Source organism: Delphinus delphis, chromosome 9, assembly GCF_949987515.2.
Source record: "Delphinus delphis chromosome 9, mDelDel1.2, whole genome shotgun sequence".
Classification (NCBI taxonomy): domain Eukaryota; kingdom Metazoa; phylum Chordata; class Mammalia; order Artiodactyla; family Delphinidae; genus Delphinus; species Delphinus delphis.
This window is the reverse complement of record NC_082691.1, coordinates 16098762-16118034: the sequence shown is the minus strand read 5'-3', so window position 1 is coordinate 16118034 and position 19273 is coordinate 16098762. Positions and strand designations below refer to the sequence as shown.

At 39.9% G+C, this 19273-nt stretch overlaps 1 protein-coding gene across 1 annotated transcript in view; it reads right to left on the bottom strand.

Moving 5' to 3' along the window:
- AMPH (amphiphysin) overlaps positions 1–19273 on the bottom strand; it is a 185123-nt gene that overhangs the window by 45314 nt on the left and 120536 nt on the right. Inside the window, exons 8-11 of the mRNA XM_060019841.1 lie at positions 16009–16084; positions 15286–15368; positions 12422–12560; positions 11186–11314 (exon numbers count right to left, since the gene is read on the bottom strand). Of these exons, the coding sequence (XP_059875824.1) occupies positions 11186–11314; positions 12422–12560; positions 15286–15368; positions 16009–16084 (427 nt within the window). The remainder of the gene's footprint in view (positions 1–11185; positions 11315–12421; positions 12561–15285; positions 15369–16008; positions 16085–19273) is intronic.

Genomic DNA, 19273 nt, shown 5'->3' with positions numbered 1-19273 from the left:
AATAGAGATGTTTAGCAAAAAATTTAAACAGGAGTTATTTTAATTAATGTTGATCATAGGCATAAAACTTAAAAATTCAGAAATGTATGAAAAGCCTGGGGGCAGAACAGATAATACATTTTTTTTAGTATATCCACACTCCTTGTAGGAGGAAATCTGCTTATATATCCTGCTGTTAGTCTTGAATTATCTATTTTGCAGCACAATTATTCCTCACATATACTTTTAAATTTGACACGGATAATGCTCTTCTGAGATCCCTCTTTCTTTAACAATTTCAATCACAAAACTGTCAACAGATTCCCTCAGCCTCTATTCAAAATCTGCATGAGTTTTGTTTTTCATCAACTTGTATACTGGTACAAGTTATATTTTTAAGATTTTGCAAACACTTAAATTACATTTAGGATGCACACTGCTCTAACAACTTGACACATATGAACATTAACTCACAGGAATGCACTGTGTTGTCTTTAAAGAATTACTTTACTGTATTCCCCAAACTGCATTTAACCTGTGCTGCGAATCCTTAAAAAAAAAATCAAGAGGTAGATCATTTCAAGAGGCATCATTTTCCCATTTGGAGATGAAGAGAATGGGCTGAACCAGGTTATCTACCGTCCTGTGACTCCAATGCTATTCCAGGCTGCTGCAGAGACCCCGTCCCACATCTTAGGGGCCCCTGAGATGTGCAAAGGAATTCTTGACATTCTTCTTGTTCTCCAGAAAAATTGAGGCCACACAAACATGTCCATTGGTCCCTTAGGAGCCAAACAGATCCCCTTAAGGAAGCTCAAATGGGAATTTAGAGATCAAGGATTAAAAAAATTAGTCAATTATGCTATGACTTTGATTGAAATAAATCTGGGTTTGCACCCCAATTTTGCCACTTGCTTGCTGTCTCTCACTGGGCAGTTAATTCAGCTTCTTGGAGCCCCCATTTCTTCACGCATAAAATGAGAATAATAATACCTAGTAAGACTACCATGAGTAATAAAGACAAGAAATGCACTGAATATAATATATTAGAGACATTCAAAATGGAAATGGAAGCCATATTGTTACTACTCTTAATAATGATGTCTGTGTAAAATTACTGTCATCAAATATCCATCATACCAGTCTGCCTGCCTTCAAAATGTGTAACTGGCTTCTTCAGGCTCAATCTCTATTTGGTTTTTCTCCCTTAAACTTGACAGTTATCCCTTAAGGCACTCATAATCAAAGAGTAATTTAATAGAGCTACAAAAAGAGCAAAAAAGGGTTGCCTGTTTATGCAGTATTCCTTTATAAAAGGGCACGGAAGTACTCACAATGCTGTCATTCCATGTCTAAACATAGTGACATGTAATTTCCCTTAACGTAACAAAAGAAAACGAATCTTTTCTCATTCCTCACACCTGCATCACCACTGGAGTAGATGTGATGCGGTCCCAACATTCTTGAGCTTTTTGGGAGCTTGATCCCAACTACTGTTTTACCATCCAAAGTCTAGAAGAGATGACCTGGGATGTGTACATAAGAAAGGAGACTAGATGTGAAACCACACTGAGGAGAAATATCCAATGGGAAATAACTACCAATTATAATAACCTTCTATGCTGTATTTCATGAAGTGTCTTCTGCTAAGGACATCTTAAGTTTACAATTAAGGTACCGGACTCCCTCCAATATAGTGTACAATTGAGCATAATCCTTATGCCTAGCCCTGCCCTGGCCTCATGACAGATGGAGTTCACTTCCTTATGCCTTGACTTGGGGGTGACCATGCGTCATGCTTTGGCCAAGGGATGTCAGTGAACATAATGCAAGCAAAGGCTTGAAATGTGCTTGCATGGTTGACTTGTTTTCTTTGGATTCCTGCCATTCACCATGAAGAGTACAAGCTTTGTGCAGCCACTGGCCAAAGAGGATGGGAGACACCTGGAGCACACCTGGGCCCATCGTAACTAATTTCTCGACACTAGCATTAAAAAGAAATTCTTAAAAGTGGCCAGGCAAAAAAAGACATGTCACTTACAAGGAATGACATAAGAATAACAGCAGATTTACCACCAGAAATAATGCAAGCAAAAAGACAGAGAATCAATATCTTTGACGTACCGAGAGGAAGAAACTGCCAACCTAGAATTCTGTGCCTCTTGAAACGATTTTTAAAACACAAAAATGAGATGGAGAGTTTTTTCAGACATACAAAAACAGAGAGAATTTATCACCATCAGATCTGCCCTAGAACTAATGTGAAAGAACAGTTTTCAGGCAGAAGAAATGCTATCACATGGAAAGATGGATCCACAAAAAGGAGTGAAAAGCATCAGAAATGGTAACTACATAGGTAAGAACATATGACTTTAGTCATTATTAAACCTCCTTAAAAGCTAATTGATTGCTTAAAAAAATAATAAGGTAATGTGAAGTTACTTCACATTAAAAAGTAAACTCCATGACAAAATAGCACAAAAACCAGAAGGGAAGAAATGTAAGTATACTATTGTGAGGTTTTTACACTATACCTGAAATGGTATACTACTGTTTGGAGGTAGACTGTGATAAGTTACTTAAGCCCTAAAGCAACCACTAAAGTAACAAAATAATAAGTTAAAGCTAATAAACAAAAGAAATAAAGGAGAATAATAAAAATGATGGATTAATCCCAAAGAAAAATGAGGTGGAAGGGTTAAAACAGATGGGATAATAGAAAAAAAATCAAGGTGCTAGATTTAGACTTCACCATATGATAATCACCTTGAATGAAAATGGTCTATATAATATAATGAAAGGCAGAGATTGTCAGGTTGAATTTAAAAAGAGCAAGACTCAACTAGATACTGCCTACAAGAAACTAACTTTAAATATAGAGACACAAACAGTTAAAAGTAAAAGGATGGAAAAAGATATAGGATGCCAACTTAACAAAAAGAAAGCTAGAATAGTTATATTAACATCAAACAAAGTATATTTCATATCAAAAAGTATTATCAGGGATAAAGAAGGTAATTTCCCGATATAAAAAGGAGTCAATTCCCAAACATTTGTACATTCAGTTATAGAGCTTCAAAATACAGGAAGCAAGAACCAAGAGAGCAGCAAAATGAAAGAGAAAAATGCATAATTTTGTAGAAGAAATTTCAATAGTTAATTTTTAATAGTAGAACAAGTAGAGAGAAAATAAACAAGGTTACAGAAGACATAGGTAACACTATGACCCAATATGACCTAATTCACACTTAGCGTTCCACACAATAACAGAGTACATTTTCTTTCTGTGTACACATGAAACATGGAACATGGTAGACAATATTCCAGAGGCATAAAACAGGTCTCAATATACTTAAAAATGTTCAAGTCATATAAAGTATGTTCTCTGAGTTCATTGGAATTAAGTTAGAAATCAGTAACATAATTCTCTCTGGAAAATCCTCCAATATTTGGACAAAATTAACACTTTATTAATAACCTGATGAGTTGAAGAAATCATAGTGGAAATTAGAAAATACTTTGAACTGAACAAAAATAAAAACAGCACAACAAAATTTGTGAGATGCTACTAAAGCAGTACTTGGGGGAAAATTTATAGCACTAAACCCCTATTTAAGAAAAGAAGAAAGGTCTCAAATTAGTAAACCTCAGCCTCTACTTGGGTGAAAAAAATACACACAGCAAATAAAACCCTAAATAAAAATGGGGAAAATTATACAGATCAAAATGGAAATTAATGAAACAGAAGACAAGAAAGAGAGAGAAAATATGAATATCAACAAAGTCAAAAAGATAGTTTTAATCTTTGAGAAGACTAATAAAATTCTCTAGCCAGACTGATCAAGGGTAAAAAGAAGATAGAGAAAGTGCACAAATTATCGATATCAGAAATGACGGGGCTTCCCTGGTGGCATAGTGGTTAAGAATCTGCCTGCCAATGCACAGGACATGGGCTGGAGCCCTGGTCCAGGAAGATCCCACATGCCGTGGAGCAACTAAGCCTGTGTGCCACAACTACTGAGCCTACACTCTAGAGCCTGCGAGCCACAATCACTGAAGCCTGTGTGCCTAGAGCAGAGTAGCCCCCGCTCACCACAACTAGAGAAAGCCCACACGCAGCAACCAAGACCCAAGGCAGCCAAAAATAAATAAATAAATTTTTAAAAAAGAAAAAGAAATGAGAGTGGGGGCAGAGCCACAGACATTAGGAAGAATATTAAGGAAATATTATGAACCACTTTATTCCAATACATTTGACAACTTAGAAGAAACAGACAAATTTCTTAAGAAACACAAACTCCCAAGGCTTACTCAAGAAGAAATGACTTGAATTGCTCTATATCGATTAAAGGAATTACATTTGTAGTTTAAGACATTTGTCCATTAATAATAATAATAATAGTAATAACAACCCTTCAGGCCCAGATGGCTTCTCTGGTGAATTCAACCACATATTTACGGAAGAAAAAATACCAGTCCCATATAATCTTTCCTAGAAAATTGAAGATGAGGGAGTACTTCCCAAGTCATTCTATGAGGCAAGCATTACCCTGGTACTAAAATCAGACAAAGATGTTGTTTTAAAAAAAACACCCTGCGGACTAATAAACCTCATGAATATAGACAGAAAAACTCTAGAAAAAGTTTTGGCAAATTGAATAAAAATATGTATACAAGTATAATGCATCATGACCAAATGGAATTTACCTGAGGAATGCATGATTGATTTACCACGTGAAAACCAATGAATATAATTCATCATATTAACAAATTAAAAAAGAAAACTCATATGATCATCTTAATAGTGTAGAGAAAGTATTTGAAAAAATCCACCTCCAGTCCTGTCCAAAACTCTGAACAAGGTAGGTAAAAAAGTCAACTTCCTCAACCTGATAAAGGGTATCTACAAAAACCTACAGCCATCATCATGCTTAATAACAAAAGACTGGACGCTTTTCCCCTAAGATCAAGGCAAGGACAACTTCTTCACCACTTCTTTTTGACATTATACTAGCAGTACTAGACAGTGAAATAAGGCAGGAAAAAGAAATAAAGGGCATCCAATTTAGAAAGGAAGAAATACTACTATCTTTATTCACAGAAGATACAATGACCTATATAGAAAATCCAATGAAATCTGCAAAAAAGCTAAGGAACTAATATTGAGTTTAACAAGGCTGCAGGATACAGCATCAATATACAAAAATCAGTTATATTTACATATAACAGTATAAAAACCCAGAAACTGAAATTTTTAAAATATGATTTACAGTCACACTAAAAATATGAAATACTTAGGGGTAAACCACCCAACAAAAGATGTGAAATGCTTGTATACTGAATACTACAAAACAAAGCAAAGCAAAGTTAAAGATCTTAATAAAGGGAGAGATATACTGTGTTTATGGGTCAGACAACTCAATATTATTAAGATGTTAATGCTCCCCAAATTGATCTACAGAATCAATGCAATTCCAATCATCTGTATTGGGTTGAATACTGTGCCCACCCAGTCCCCTGTAAAATTCACGTCCATCAGAAACCTTTGAATGTGACCTTATTTGGCAATAGGTTCTTTGCAGATGTAATAAAAATAACACGAGATCGTACTGGATTAGGATGGGCCTTAATGCAATAGCTGGTGTCCTTATAAGAAAAGGGAATTCTGGATATAAAGACACAAAGACAATGCCAGTGAAGATACAGAGCACACAGACACACAGGGAAAATGCAGTGTGATGACAGAGGCAGAGAGTGGAATGATGGGTCTACACACCAGTGAACACCAAGGATTGCCAGCAACCAACAGAAATTAGAGGTGCAAGAAACAATCCTCCCCCAGAGCCTTTCAGAGGGAACACGGCCCTGCTGACACCTTGATCTTGGACTTCTAACCGCAGAACTGTGAGAGAATAAACGCCTGTTACTTTAAGCCACGCTATTTGTGGTGCTTTATTACAACAGCCCTAGAAATCTAATACAATGTCCCAAAAGTTTGTAGAAACTTACAAATTGATTCTAAAATTCATATGGAAACTCAAAGAACCTAGACTAGCGGAAACAACTCTGAAAAAGAATAACAAAGTTGAAGGACTAACCCTATCTAGTTTCAAGACAGTATAAAGGGACAGTCATCAAGATAGTGTGGTACTGGCATAAACCTAAGCAAAAAGATCAATGGAAAACCAGTCCAGATATAGAACTATACACATATGGACAATTAATTTTCCACAAAGGTACAAAGGCAATTAAGGAGAATAATGCTAGACTTTTCAACTATTGTATATCCATATGTAAAGAAATAAATTTCAACCCATACTGACTGACTCTGGGCTTGAAAAGCACTATTTTTTCCTCTTTCCAATTTTCATCTTATTAATTCTTTCTGTCTTCAAAGAATGTTAACATGTTTACTTTGAAAAAAATATCAACTGAAAGTAGAAGCAGCTGGTCCAGAAATATGCTACATTGAAAAGAAAAGCCAGGGCGGTATTTAAAAGCAGGTTACAGACACCCAGGAAGCCAGTGACGGGCATGTAAATAATCGCAGTCTGGCCCCCATCAGGATTGAGGAGATGAAAAAGGGCTGTCTCGTGAACGTGTTTTGCAAGTTGAAAAATCTATTTCAGTTTGATTGGCTAGGAAAAAGAGGTTGATTTCACGAACTTAAAACGTAAGATGCAGCTTTAGGCTGGAGAACGGAGATCTACGAGTAGCAAAGTAAATAGTGCTGATGTGATCCCGACAGTCACACGATTTAAAGGCTGTGCTGATGTCTTGCCTTCCCGCACATCAGGGTGACAGGAGGGCTTCGAGAAACAAGCTGGGCTGTTCAGAAGATAATCCCTTTGGATTCGTAAACAAGAAAGCTGTATCAAAGAGAGAAAATATGTGACGTCATTGTCGGGAAAAGATTTAGACCAAATAGTTGGGGTATCTGCTATGAAAAAAAATCCAAAAACAAGCCATCTTTTCTTCCTCACTGCTATTTGACAGGAAGATAGGCAAGAAGGGTCCCTGCCCCTAGCCCTGCCTCTCAAGGGGTCCCCACGCTTTTGAGCACCTTTCTTGGAATTTTTTAGATCACCCTCTGGTTGTGGGAACCAGCTACCACTAGCAGTGCCATCCAAGCAGGACACCCCTGGACCAGGAGCTGCATGGGCCCGGCCCCCATCTTTCCACTTTGGAGCATTCTCCCACCCTAACTCCACAGGGAGGGTCCATCTCATACCCCAGGAGTCTGGGGTTCATAAATCACCAGGGTGCCCTGGAACTTGGTGGCCAGGCCTGCTGCGAAGAGGCTGGCTGACAAGCAGACCTGTCCCACTGGCTGGCATTTCACTTATGGGGTCCCGTGAGACTGGCCACCAGGATGCTGCTGGCACGTTCACATCAAGTGACTCAGACTGCTTATATGGACAGCCCCTGCGCCAAAAAAAGTATTTGCCCAGGACCACAATCCCTAAGGAAAGGCCTGGTGGGAGGGGACGGTAAATATCTGAATTAAAGTTAAGTAACCAAGTCAGCATAGAAAACACTCCAGGACATTTTCTGAAGAAAAAAGGAGACAACCTTGCATGTACACATATATCTATGTGTATTTATACACATGATTTTTTTTTTTGGTCTTGATCTCTGGTAAAAATCTTATTTATTTCCCATATATTTGGTTTCCAGGGATGTAATACTTTTTAAAAATGTTTACCAAAAATCCATTTCCTAAGAATAGAGTATTTTGAGGGGAATGGGAGATTATTTGAGAAGCTCTTATTTAAAGAGAGTACACAGAGATTTTGTTGCAGAAGTCCTCAGAGCCCCATACATGCTGAAAGGGACTATGAAAAATGCAAAAGGAGATGCAGCCCCCACCCTTCTATGATCAAAGATGCGCTTTTCACAGCATCTCACGGGACTAGATGGAAAATGCTGTTTTGAAAGAATAATGCGGTGCGTGCACGCACGCACGCACACACACACACACACACACACACAGGATTTGTTCCTATTTAAGTTCCTGGGAGTTAAAAACATGGAGGGATGGATTTGTCCCTTATCGGGTCCATATTTGTAAACACAGAACCAGAGAAGCAAAGTCAGCCCTGTGGTCTTGATAAGCAGGCATCTCCCTATGAGCAGATAAGGATATTTCCAGAGAAGATTCTGGGAAATATCTATTTCCCAAATACACAGGCTACATTTAAGGTCTGGGCCATTAGAGGGCTCTGTAGACCTGATGGATTTCTGTTTCCAATCCCAGGACGTTCTCAAGGGAGAATTATCGCTGTGACGAAGCCTGGTGTATGAAACATACAAATCCATCAGAGATGAGGAATATTTCATTCATCACATCTTGAGCTTCCAGGTGGGATTAATACAAACGCTTTTCTTCCCCGTTATGCAAATGATAAAAATAGCAAACTGGGGGCATAAATCTATTTGTTAAATGTAAAATGACCCATTAAACATTTTGAAAACAGTAAAATAAAATTTATATATAAATATATATATATGAATCACTTTGCTGTACGCCAGAAGCTAACACAACATTGTAAATCAACTATACGTCAATAAAGAAAAAATAAGTGAAATTAAATAAAGCTAGATTATACCACTCAATAAGGGAGAAAGCAGACTGAACTATAAATCCTTGATTCACCCCTGCTCTTATTGCGACATGAGACTCACAGCCATTGAATCGATGGAAATGCTTCAAGTTATATACTGGGGTCCACCTGCTAGCACCATGTTGCCACTTATATCCAGAAGAAAATGACAGAAAATCCTTTCTGCCTCCTTCCCAGAGTAAAGGAAAACAATCTATATGAAGTTGAGCCCCCCCCAAATGCGCCCCCGTAATGTCTCTGGGGGTTACTTCTTTCAGAGTCACCTGGCACACTGATGGACGTGACCCAGCCGGTAAGTTATAAGTGGTAGACAGACAGAGCTTGATGATTTCAGAGCAGATACTGGCCAGGAAACCATGGCATTGAGTGTGCTGAGTCCAGACAAATGATATTTACACACACATCCAAATTGGAAGAGAAATTGTATTTCTTTAGGTTTCAGACACTGTAATAGATATAAAGCAAAAATAAAAACGTGTTGCAAAGTTCTAAAAAAAAGAAATGATAAAAGGCGCAAACGTGTATTAATATATATTGCAAAATGGGAGATGCTTTTCCTTCCCTTTCCAACAGCCTTGGAGTCATGCATACAGACTATCGATGCTGGGGCAAGGGGGCTCCATCAGCTATCTGTGTTACTGCAGTAGCCACACTGCTACAGCCACAGCTGGAGACGTTTCTGCTTTGAAAGGTGCTTCCTCTCCCTCTCCTCTCCCTAACTCTTGGCTTTGCCCATCACTCTCAGTCAACAACACCAGCACACGTTAACACTCTTAGGAGGACTTAGGCACCTCTTCTGGCATCTGTAATTTTTAGAAGTGCTTTGATTCTTTCTTTTTCCCCCACTGTAAAGGACCCTTATACGAGCCAGCAAACTGCAAATAAAAAAAACATTTTTGAAGAAAGAACTCTTTTAAACCCCATCTTTATTTCAGAACCAGTCTACGTGTCACGTTTTCTCTACTTCAGTGGCCTCAGCTGCTACATGTCCTCAGCTAAATATACACGGCTTCTAGGTGGCCACATTCTCTATTGATGATGGAATTGAGAGGATGCTCTCGCGGGGTCCAGGTGAAAGCAACTTGAGTAAGGGTATTATCACCCTAAAACACTGTTGCTTTTAAAGTGATGTAGCTAAAAACAGAATGAGCTGTTAGAAATACAAAGAGACAGCACAACTTGGAAGTGAAAACTGCTCCAGTTTGGTGCCAGGGCCATGGCGGACGCTGGGTAAGATCATTTGGCTCTAAGACCGCTATCCCTGGTGGCATCTGTGTATCCACAGATATAACTGGTCCACGCACTGATAAAAGTGCAATTCCCCCTCCTCGAAGGAGCTACTAAATCACATTTCAAGTTCTAATTAGCTTACCAAATTCAGCACCTCATACAAACAACAGGAGAAGGAAAACAACAGCTAAAAGCATCGTGCTGATCCATAAATGCCCTCGAAAGAGATGAGAAATTATGATGTGCCACTGCACTGCTTCTGAGTTTTCATTTTCTGAACTCCCTGTTTTTAGCACATTATTTCCATTATTAGCGACAGGATGCAACTGTAATTGGGATACAATATGTAGTGTTGTTATGGATGTACTCAGTAATTACAATGCTGTGTTTGCACCCCTTGCGAAATGTTAAAATTATTTCTGACCCTGAGAACACCAGGAGGAAATGATATTGGCATGACTTCTCTGGGGACATTCACCCTCAACAAAGAGATGGCTTTGAGGGCATTAGGAGCAACTAAGTCCTTGAGGCAATGGGACAACCAAACTGGGACAGGTGTAGGTATAACACTGAGAGTAGCTGTAGGTGGAACACACACACAATCAGGTATCTTGAAAAGCAGGGGGAACGCTGGTGCCAAGTCATGGAAATGAATACATTTACTCCTGCTAAAGGTCAAAAGACTTAACATTCACCTCTTTGAATTTCATTTTCCTATTCTCTGCTAGGGAGCAATATGGAAGAAATGATAAAAGGCACAAACGTGTATTAATATATATTGATATCACCAAGGTGCTGGTGATGTAACAGAAAAAGTGGAAGTAACCTGGGACCACCATCGGCGGTTGGTTACATCCATCTGATAGAATACCCCGGTCAAACTTTTGGAAAAGACAGTATTATGACATGAAAAAATGCTCAGTAAGATGACGCAGAAAATTCAGGAATACCTAACAATACAATCCGAATTCTGTGCTGCAAAACTGATAAAACAAAAAAACTAAAAGAAAAAATAACTAAAAGAATAAACCAAAATGCATCCGCGGTTATGTTAGTGTTATGATTTAAGGGATTATTAACATTCTTCACTTTACACTTAGTATTTTTCCCAACTTTCTATAGGAAGGATGTACAACTCTTAACAGTGGGAAAAATGAGTCTTTTCAAATACCGCACATCTCCCATTTGGGAACCCTTTAGACACACCAAGTATTGATAAAGCAAACCCGAATGACAACTGAAATTACATTGTTGGCTTGAACATCTGCCACCTTCTTTAGAGATGAGCTCTGAGGGTCCCTCTGCTGCTGTGGTGCTTTAGTGAACATCCCAGCTCTGTATCAGGCACTCACCTGAGAAGGCGTCGTCACACTGATTTCCGGAACAAAGTTGTCCTCGAAGAAACTGATGATGTTCTCCTGCTGTAGCTCCTTTGTTGGGGTGACTTTAGGGAGAGGTGGGACAGGAGGCCCTTTCCTTGTCTAAGAAGCATCACACAAACCAACAGGGGTTAATTCAGGCAAAGATGGCACGGGAGACACGCAGAAATGTCACGTAAACAGAGCTAGGGGAACAGACTGATTGTTGATTGAAATGTAGGTCCGCTTAGAGAAATAAGCCCACCTGATTCGGGCAAAGAACGCCTTCTTGGGTGGCCCTCAGAGCTCTGACAACCAGTGGCCCAATGAGAAAAAGTCAGGCTATGAGGCTCCATCCATCTCAACCCAAGTGCTATACACGGGGCTGCGGTGCCACGTGTACCTGTGCCCCTCAAGTTAAACTAAGGCAGTACCTTCTCTGAAGTCAACTGAAAATGATTTCTCACTTCAACAGTGCATTAGCATTCTAGAACTAACATCCAGCAAGCTTTTCACTGGAGTTAGTGAGACCACCATAAGCAGGATACATCTCACTCGGCACTCCAGTATTTTGGAAAATAAGCGTTTTAGAGATCTATCCATGATTCGTATCTTCGTACAACGTTCCTTAGTTTCAACCATACACAAGAAAGCTTGAACTGGATTGGAGACTTCGAGTTTCCCCATAGGAATTTCATTTTTGCCAAAAGCAGGGAAGATAAGGGTGGCCACTTTTCCCTGTATTTATCTTTGCTTGGCCCTTTCTGCTTCTTTCAAACACTTGTTCCATCATTTTTGTTGAGCGCACGCGCAATATACCGCGGGTGACGCAAAAAACGTGAAATGACATACACGTCGTGGCCTTTCTTGCTCCAGATGTTACCTAAAGCACTAACAGGAGGGAGGCTTCCTGGAAAAGGTAGGATTCAACAGAATCTTAAAGGACAGGACTCTGAGAAAAGGAGAGCATGCGAGCCTGAGGAAGCTGAGATTGTGGAAAGACGTGTCAACACACTCAAGCAGAGGGTATGTGAGGAAACATAAAAATCCAAGTAAGGGAAGGAAGCTGATTCCTTGGTGACGGTCACAATGCCCAAGGCTCCCACCTCAAAACCTGCCTGACTGGAAACTCTTTTCAATGTCCCCGCCCCATAGAATTACCTCAGGTGTGGTCAACTGAGCACCAGTTTTCCCAGTCCCCCTAATATTATACACGTGATCTCTTCCTACCTGCGAGGGTGACCGAGGCCGGGCTGGTGCAGGAGACGCAGGTGCCAGCGTGTGATTTGGACTAGCTGTCGGGCTCGGGATGGGTGAAGGTTCCTCGGGCGGCGATGGCGTCTTTGCAATACGGAGAGGACCCGAGTCGCTGGATGAACACAGAGAGTAAGCAGGGCTCCTTCTAAGGAACAGTACTTATTTCTCAGGGGCCCTCCTTCCCACAGAAAAACTGAGGCACTCCAGGTACTGCTGGTTATCTACTCCCTCTTCCTGTTAATTCTGCTTATTAGCGACGGTGATGCGGTAACTGGTACTATGTATTGTCCACTGTGCGCCAGATCCCGTTCATATATTATCTCTAATCATCACAAGACCCAGGCACGACTGTCCCCACTTTACAGGTAAGTAAAGTAGGGCACGGAGAGGATAAAGATCCCTAAAGTCACTGGGCAATTAGTGGATCTGAATTCTGGCCTTGGTAATGCGAACCCCTCTTCTTTCCACTGGGCCAGACAGACTCTGCAAGGATCTTCCAAACATAAGCTGAATTAATTGAACTAATTTTACTTTTGATTTTTAAGAGAATCTTGCTATGGCATAATCTATAGCAAAACCTACCCCCCAAATGATTCATGGGGTATTAAAAAAAGGATAGCGCTCATTAAGATTTTGTAGGAGTGCTTTCTGATGACATTTAGAAATTAATTCATTATTTCTCCTTCTACACCTTATGGCACAGTGACTCAGCTCAGACAGCCTGAAACTGCAAACATATTATGTGATAGATGAGAGTCTGTACTGTTTCCTGAGAGCCCACTACATTCCTGGCACCAGGCCAGATGCCTGTCGTCAGCCCAAATGCAACAGCTAAGACACGACTCGGGATCCATCCTACTCTCTAAGAATTTCTAAACGCTACAGATTGAGGGAACAAGGTCTGCACCCCCAAATAAATGAGCACGTACACAGCAGCAGGGTCTACGTATTCAAGGGGCTGAGGGAATGGGTCCCGTGGACAAGACGTGGACGCATGCATGATTGGGGCCGTGCCAGCAATCATGGCCTCTGCTGGGAAGCACAGCCCCCAAAGCTATGCCAAATGGAGACCCCGCTGAGCTCACTCACCACCTTGTTCTGCGGAGGAACATGGAAAAAAATGAAGAACATTTGTCAAGTGGTCGTGGCCCCGCTTTTTCTTCATTGTATCTGATTCAGCAACATTGCAACTTCCAGATGCCTTTGTCCCTTTCCTCTCTGTGTAAGGGAACAACCTTTTCCCATGCACTGCATCTCTAAATCACCCAAATGTCACTGTGATACTCTTATTACAATTCTTTCTTGGTTTCTAACCTCATATTGAAATAATTGTATTGGAAACAGCAGCTCTATCCCTTTCCTGTATTCTTTTAGGCAACATTCTTTCTCTTAGACAAAGAAAATATACTTAATGCTCACTTAGAATAGCAGCCAGAGTAGGGACTACAAGTACAGCTAAACCAAGGGGCATCAACTAAGAAAATTACCTATTTCCGGGGAGTTCCAAACACTGATATACGGAGGTGGATATATGGAAGTGGCGGTGCCTGTGTTAAGAGTATGTGTGCTTTTATAAATGCGTGTGTATCATATATACATCGACTGATGTTAAGATCGTAAGTACAGAATGTCAGGACTGCATATTACCTTAGAAGCTGTTTAGTTCAATAGCACATTTTTATTTCTGTTGATTAAAAAAGAGCTCTTAAACCAGAGAGGTTATTGAACCTACTCAAGGAAGGCACAGCAAATTAACTGCAGAGTCAGAAACTTGAAAGCCGAGTCTTCTGACTTCCAACCCAAGCCTCACTAGCCTACACTACTTGAGTACATAATGTCTGAGAAGGATGGATAAAAGGGATTCCCAAATCACAGGAGAAGGCTGCTGTGAATCCAAACCCTGGCAGTGTAGACCATTTACTTACGGATCACTGAGGCTTTGGTATAACTGACTGGCGTACTCAAAATAAAACCAAACCAACGTTCAACAAAACAACGCAGTGCTTGCAAGGTCAAGTTTGGAGGTAAGAAGAGGTCTCACCTACTTCCTTTCTCCTTTCCCAAAATGGATTCATTAAAGGTATAAGCACCAATAATAAGTATCAGGACTAACTGTTGTGAGTTTGGGGAATTCCCTTCTTCTCCAACTAAAGTAACAAGTGCACAACTAGAAATTATATGTAAGGGACGTCCCTGGTGGCGCAGTGGTTAAGAATCCGCCTGTCAATGCAGGGGACACGGGTTCAAGCCCTGCTCCGGGAAGATCCCACATGCTGCGGAGCAACTAAGCCCGTGCGCCACAACTACTGACCCTGAGCTCTAGAGCCCGGGAGCCACAACTACTGAGCCCACGTGCCACAACTACTGAAGCCCGCGCGCCTAGAGCCCGTGCTCCACAACAAGAGAAGGCACCGCAATGAGAAGCCCGCACACTGCAACGAAGAGTAGCTCCCCGCTCGCCGCAACTAGAGAAAAGCCGGTGCACAGCAACGAAGACCCAACACAGCCAAAAATAAATAAATAAAAATAAATAAATTTATTTAAAAAAAAGAAATTATATGTAAAAAGCTGGCACCACTGCTGGAAAGCAGAGAGAGGTAGATATCAACTCTATTGTGACAATGACAAAAGTCCATAGAGATACATCTGAAGGCTAAAAGTCAACATAAAAGCACAGAACTAAGGCTGGCATCAGCCTCCAGATGGAAGGGCTCCTTGGTTTTAGATCGTTGGAGGATGAGTAAAAGACCATAGGCTGATACAGACTGCAGAATTTGCAACAATCCTTGCTTTCAAGGTGTACACACATGAACTTGGCTCTGATGAACATGGCCTACCTGGGAGCTCCTTGAATGGTGAAGGCCTTGTCAGCGTGCTGGTCACCCAATTTCGTCATCACTTCATATAGTTTGTGGCAAAGCTAAGGGGACAGAGGCCACTGCTGTAAGTCATTCTGCTGCAAATTCAGGCTACTGACCCCAGAAAGGAATTGTTTATTGAAAAACTAAGAATCTTATGATAGTACGGATGGTCCCAGGATAAGTTAACCTCTGAACAGGGTTCAACTTAAAATTCATGTCAAAACTGTCAGGCCACAAACACAAATAAACAAATATATATGCAAACCAGAGCAGGAAAACTTATTGTTTACATTGATTCCATTAGAGATAAAGTCATACAACCTCCCTGCTGAACTAAGAAAATATTAGTCGATGACAGAGCTGCTGACTATGTGAATATCTGGAAACCAATTTCTCCTGAGCCTAAAGACTTGGAAATCCAACTTTAAAAACTGACTGAAAGAAAAAAAAAAGACTGTAAGACTGTAACAAGCAGGCAGGGATTCATGAAAGCACAAACTAAAATCTTTACCAGCTATACAGAACCATGTGGTCACTACAAAAAAAATGTAGAAATATTATTGAGGGTCATGACACACTATTAAAAGAAACACGAAAGAGAGTGAATTCTTTGCATAATGCTGTGCCATTTCATCTGCTTCCAGAACAAACATTCATTTACTTTACATTCCATAAGGAAAAACAATCTTCATTACTCACCACCGCAATTTCCTTATGAAACTTGGCCTCTAGGCTAGAGACATTTTTGAAAGTATTGACATAAAATCCAACTCGTCTACCATGTAGAGATACAAAGAGGAAAGAAGAGATGGGAAAGACCGGTCAGCAAAACTGTATTTTCAATGGCAATGACATATATTAAAGACAGATTTTCTTTACGAAATTTTGAATAACGTTGGATTAAATAAAAATGCCTAACCCAGAGTAGGCCCAACCTTTCCTGATTTGTTAATGAAAAAAAATAGCTTCTTTTGGTATACAGCACAACCTTTCCTAGAGTGTCGGTAATAACCCCAACAAATGGTTCTCACACTTCAATGTGCACCAGGGTCACTTGGAGGTTTGTTTCTGATTCAGCAGGTCTGAGGTGGGGACTAAGAATATGAATTTCTAACAAGCTCTAGGTAATAATGATGCTGCTGGCTCAGAGATAACACTTTTGGAACCACTGCCCTAAGCATTTGTAGTTTAGATTTGTATCTTGTAAAAGTTTTCAGATAGAGAAGTTTATTAATTTTTACAAAATGTAAATGGTCTAGTTTTGGTATCATATATTTGGATTCTGAAATTTGTTTGATAGAGAGAAATAAAAAAACCTACAAATTAATTACAATTTTTCAGCGGAAGTGAGAGTGTACTTTCATTGAACAAATTAAAAACACAAGCTATTCATTCGCAATACCTCAAACACATTTGTGAAGTAAAGTCATGGTGGGGGGGCTTCTGTGAAATGAGCAAGGTCCCCTCAGTCTTCATGTTTAGGTCCCTAATAGTAAGCACACCAGTCAGCCCAGTGGATTCAGCCCAGTATCCCCAGTATAAGCTCCTCTGCTCTAAATGAGGGCTCTTTGGACTCTATATTTAATTCAGTCCTTCTGACTCCATCTGAGTAAATCACTACTTTGATTTAATTCATGTTCTTTTTTCAGTGACATTCTCAAAAATCATCCCAGAATCCTGATTGGTTAATTAGATTCCAAATGCCAATCAAGAGCAAGAAAGGACCAGAAATACTAAATAGGTCTAATATATGGAGTAAACATATATTCAGGGAGTTTATAATAAGAATACTTACTGGGGAATAAGAATGTGCCCATACACAGTAGGCACCCCTTTTAGTTAAACAAAGAGTTGAAAGGGTAGAGAAAAGGGGGCTTCTAGCGGCTTAGCTGTGCCTTGTGGTGAGTCAAATTCCAAACAGTAGAAGTGGATGAATGTTGCATCATCATTAAAGCCAATAAAAGGGAGAGTCATCTAAGCACTTTCTTATATTCCCTCACTTAACCCTCATAACAACCCCCTAGGCAGTGATTCTCATTTTATATCCAAAAAAACTGAGGCACAAGAGTTTTACTGTCCCAGGCCATGCAGTTAACAAGTAGAGAACCAGTATTTGGTTGCAAAAGGAGGAAAACGCAATAGAAAAGCATGGCATGTTTGCCAAGAAATTCTGCTGAAGCGTGAATATTATTTCCATGCTTTCTCATGAATTACATGGCTTGGAATTTTAATAAAATAAAAGCTGGAAGTTCAATTTAGAGGTTCGGAAATGAAACAGTAGTTGAGTGCTACAATCCATTCTACCAATAAGACTTACTTCTCCTATGGCTTAACCTGTACCTTGGATTCCTACCATGTTTCACTTAATCTTTTTTTTTCTTTATAAGATTAGTTTATTTGGGTTTTCTTCATCCTTTTTTCCAGCTTCATTAAGGTCTAATCGACAAATAAAATTGTACCATATTTAAAGCGACATGATGGTGACTTGATATATACACTGTGAAAGGATTCCCCCAACTAGTTAATGAACACACCCAGCACCTCACATATTTATCTTTTTCTTGTAGAACATTTTAAGTTCTATTAGCAAATTTCAATTATATAACACAGTGTTATCAACTACAGTCACCATATTTTACATTAGGTCTTCAGTCCTTATTCATTAGAGCTGAAAGTTTGTACCTTTTACCAACCTCTCCCTACTTCCCCCACCACCAGCACCTGGCAAGCACTTTTCTACACTGTTGCTATGAGTTTGCCTTTTTTTAAAAAAAGATACCACATATAAGCGATACCATGCAGTATAACCTCACACCTATCAGAATGGGTATCATCAGAATGACAAGAGAAAACAAATGTTGGCAAGGATGTGGAGAAAACGGAGCCCTTGTGCACTGTTGGTGGGAATGTAAATTGGTGCAGCTGCTATGGGAAACAGTATGGAGATTCCTCAAAAAATTAAAAATAGAACTATCATACGATCCAGCAATTCCACTTCTGGATATATATACATGAGGGAATGGAGACAGAATCTCAAAGAGGTATCACACTTCCATGTTCATTGCAGCGTTATTCACAATAGCCAAGATACAGAAACAATCCGAGTGTCCATCAACTGATGAGTGGTTAAAGAAGATGTGATATATAGACACAATGAAACATTATTCAGCCATGAGAAGGAAGGAAATCCTGCCATTTGTGGCAAGACGTATAGACCTTGAGGGTATTATGCTAAGTGAAATAAGCCAGACAGAGAAAGACACATGAATGTTTCGCTCAATCTTAATATTCTTTATCTACAGTGATCATGTGGTCCTGAATTCACCTTTTTCTTTTCATTGATTTAAAGTACGGTTGACCCTTGAACAACACAGGTTTGAACTGTGCAGATCCACTTACACATGGATGTTTTTCAATAAAGATAGTACCTGTATTTTCATTTGACAGATCTTTAAATGAACTAACTGTAGGGAAAAGCTTGTGTTCAATAAGAGATCATAATATGTGGAGTCAAAAGAACTAGGGTTTGAGTTCTGATTCTAGCTGAACTGTTTCAGTTTCCTGCCCTTGGACGAGTCATTTATCAGTTCTTTTGTTTTTGAGGCAGAGCTAGCAGTACTCGGATTTTAGACCGTATGGGGGTCAGCAACCCTGTGTTGTTCAAGAGTCAACTGTAATATACATAATCATGTATATGTCTGTATACACACACATACATTAATAAAGAAAATCCTGGCACAGTGTGTTTGGGAAATAGTTAGTACGCAGAGGGTCAGATCAGAAGCCTGGGAGGTGACAGCCTGGGGAGACAGAGGACCTTCCAGACCAGGAAGCACGCATTTATTTGCAGGCAACAGTTACTTACAACCCATGGCCCTGTTGCACCTGGGGGAAGGAGAGGACTTGGACCTGTATTTGAGGAAGCTAACTAAGGCAGAGGCTGGATGGGAGAGGAGAGACTGCA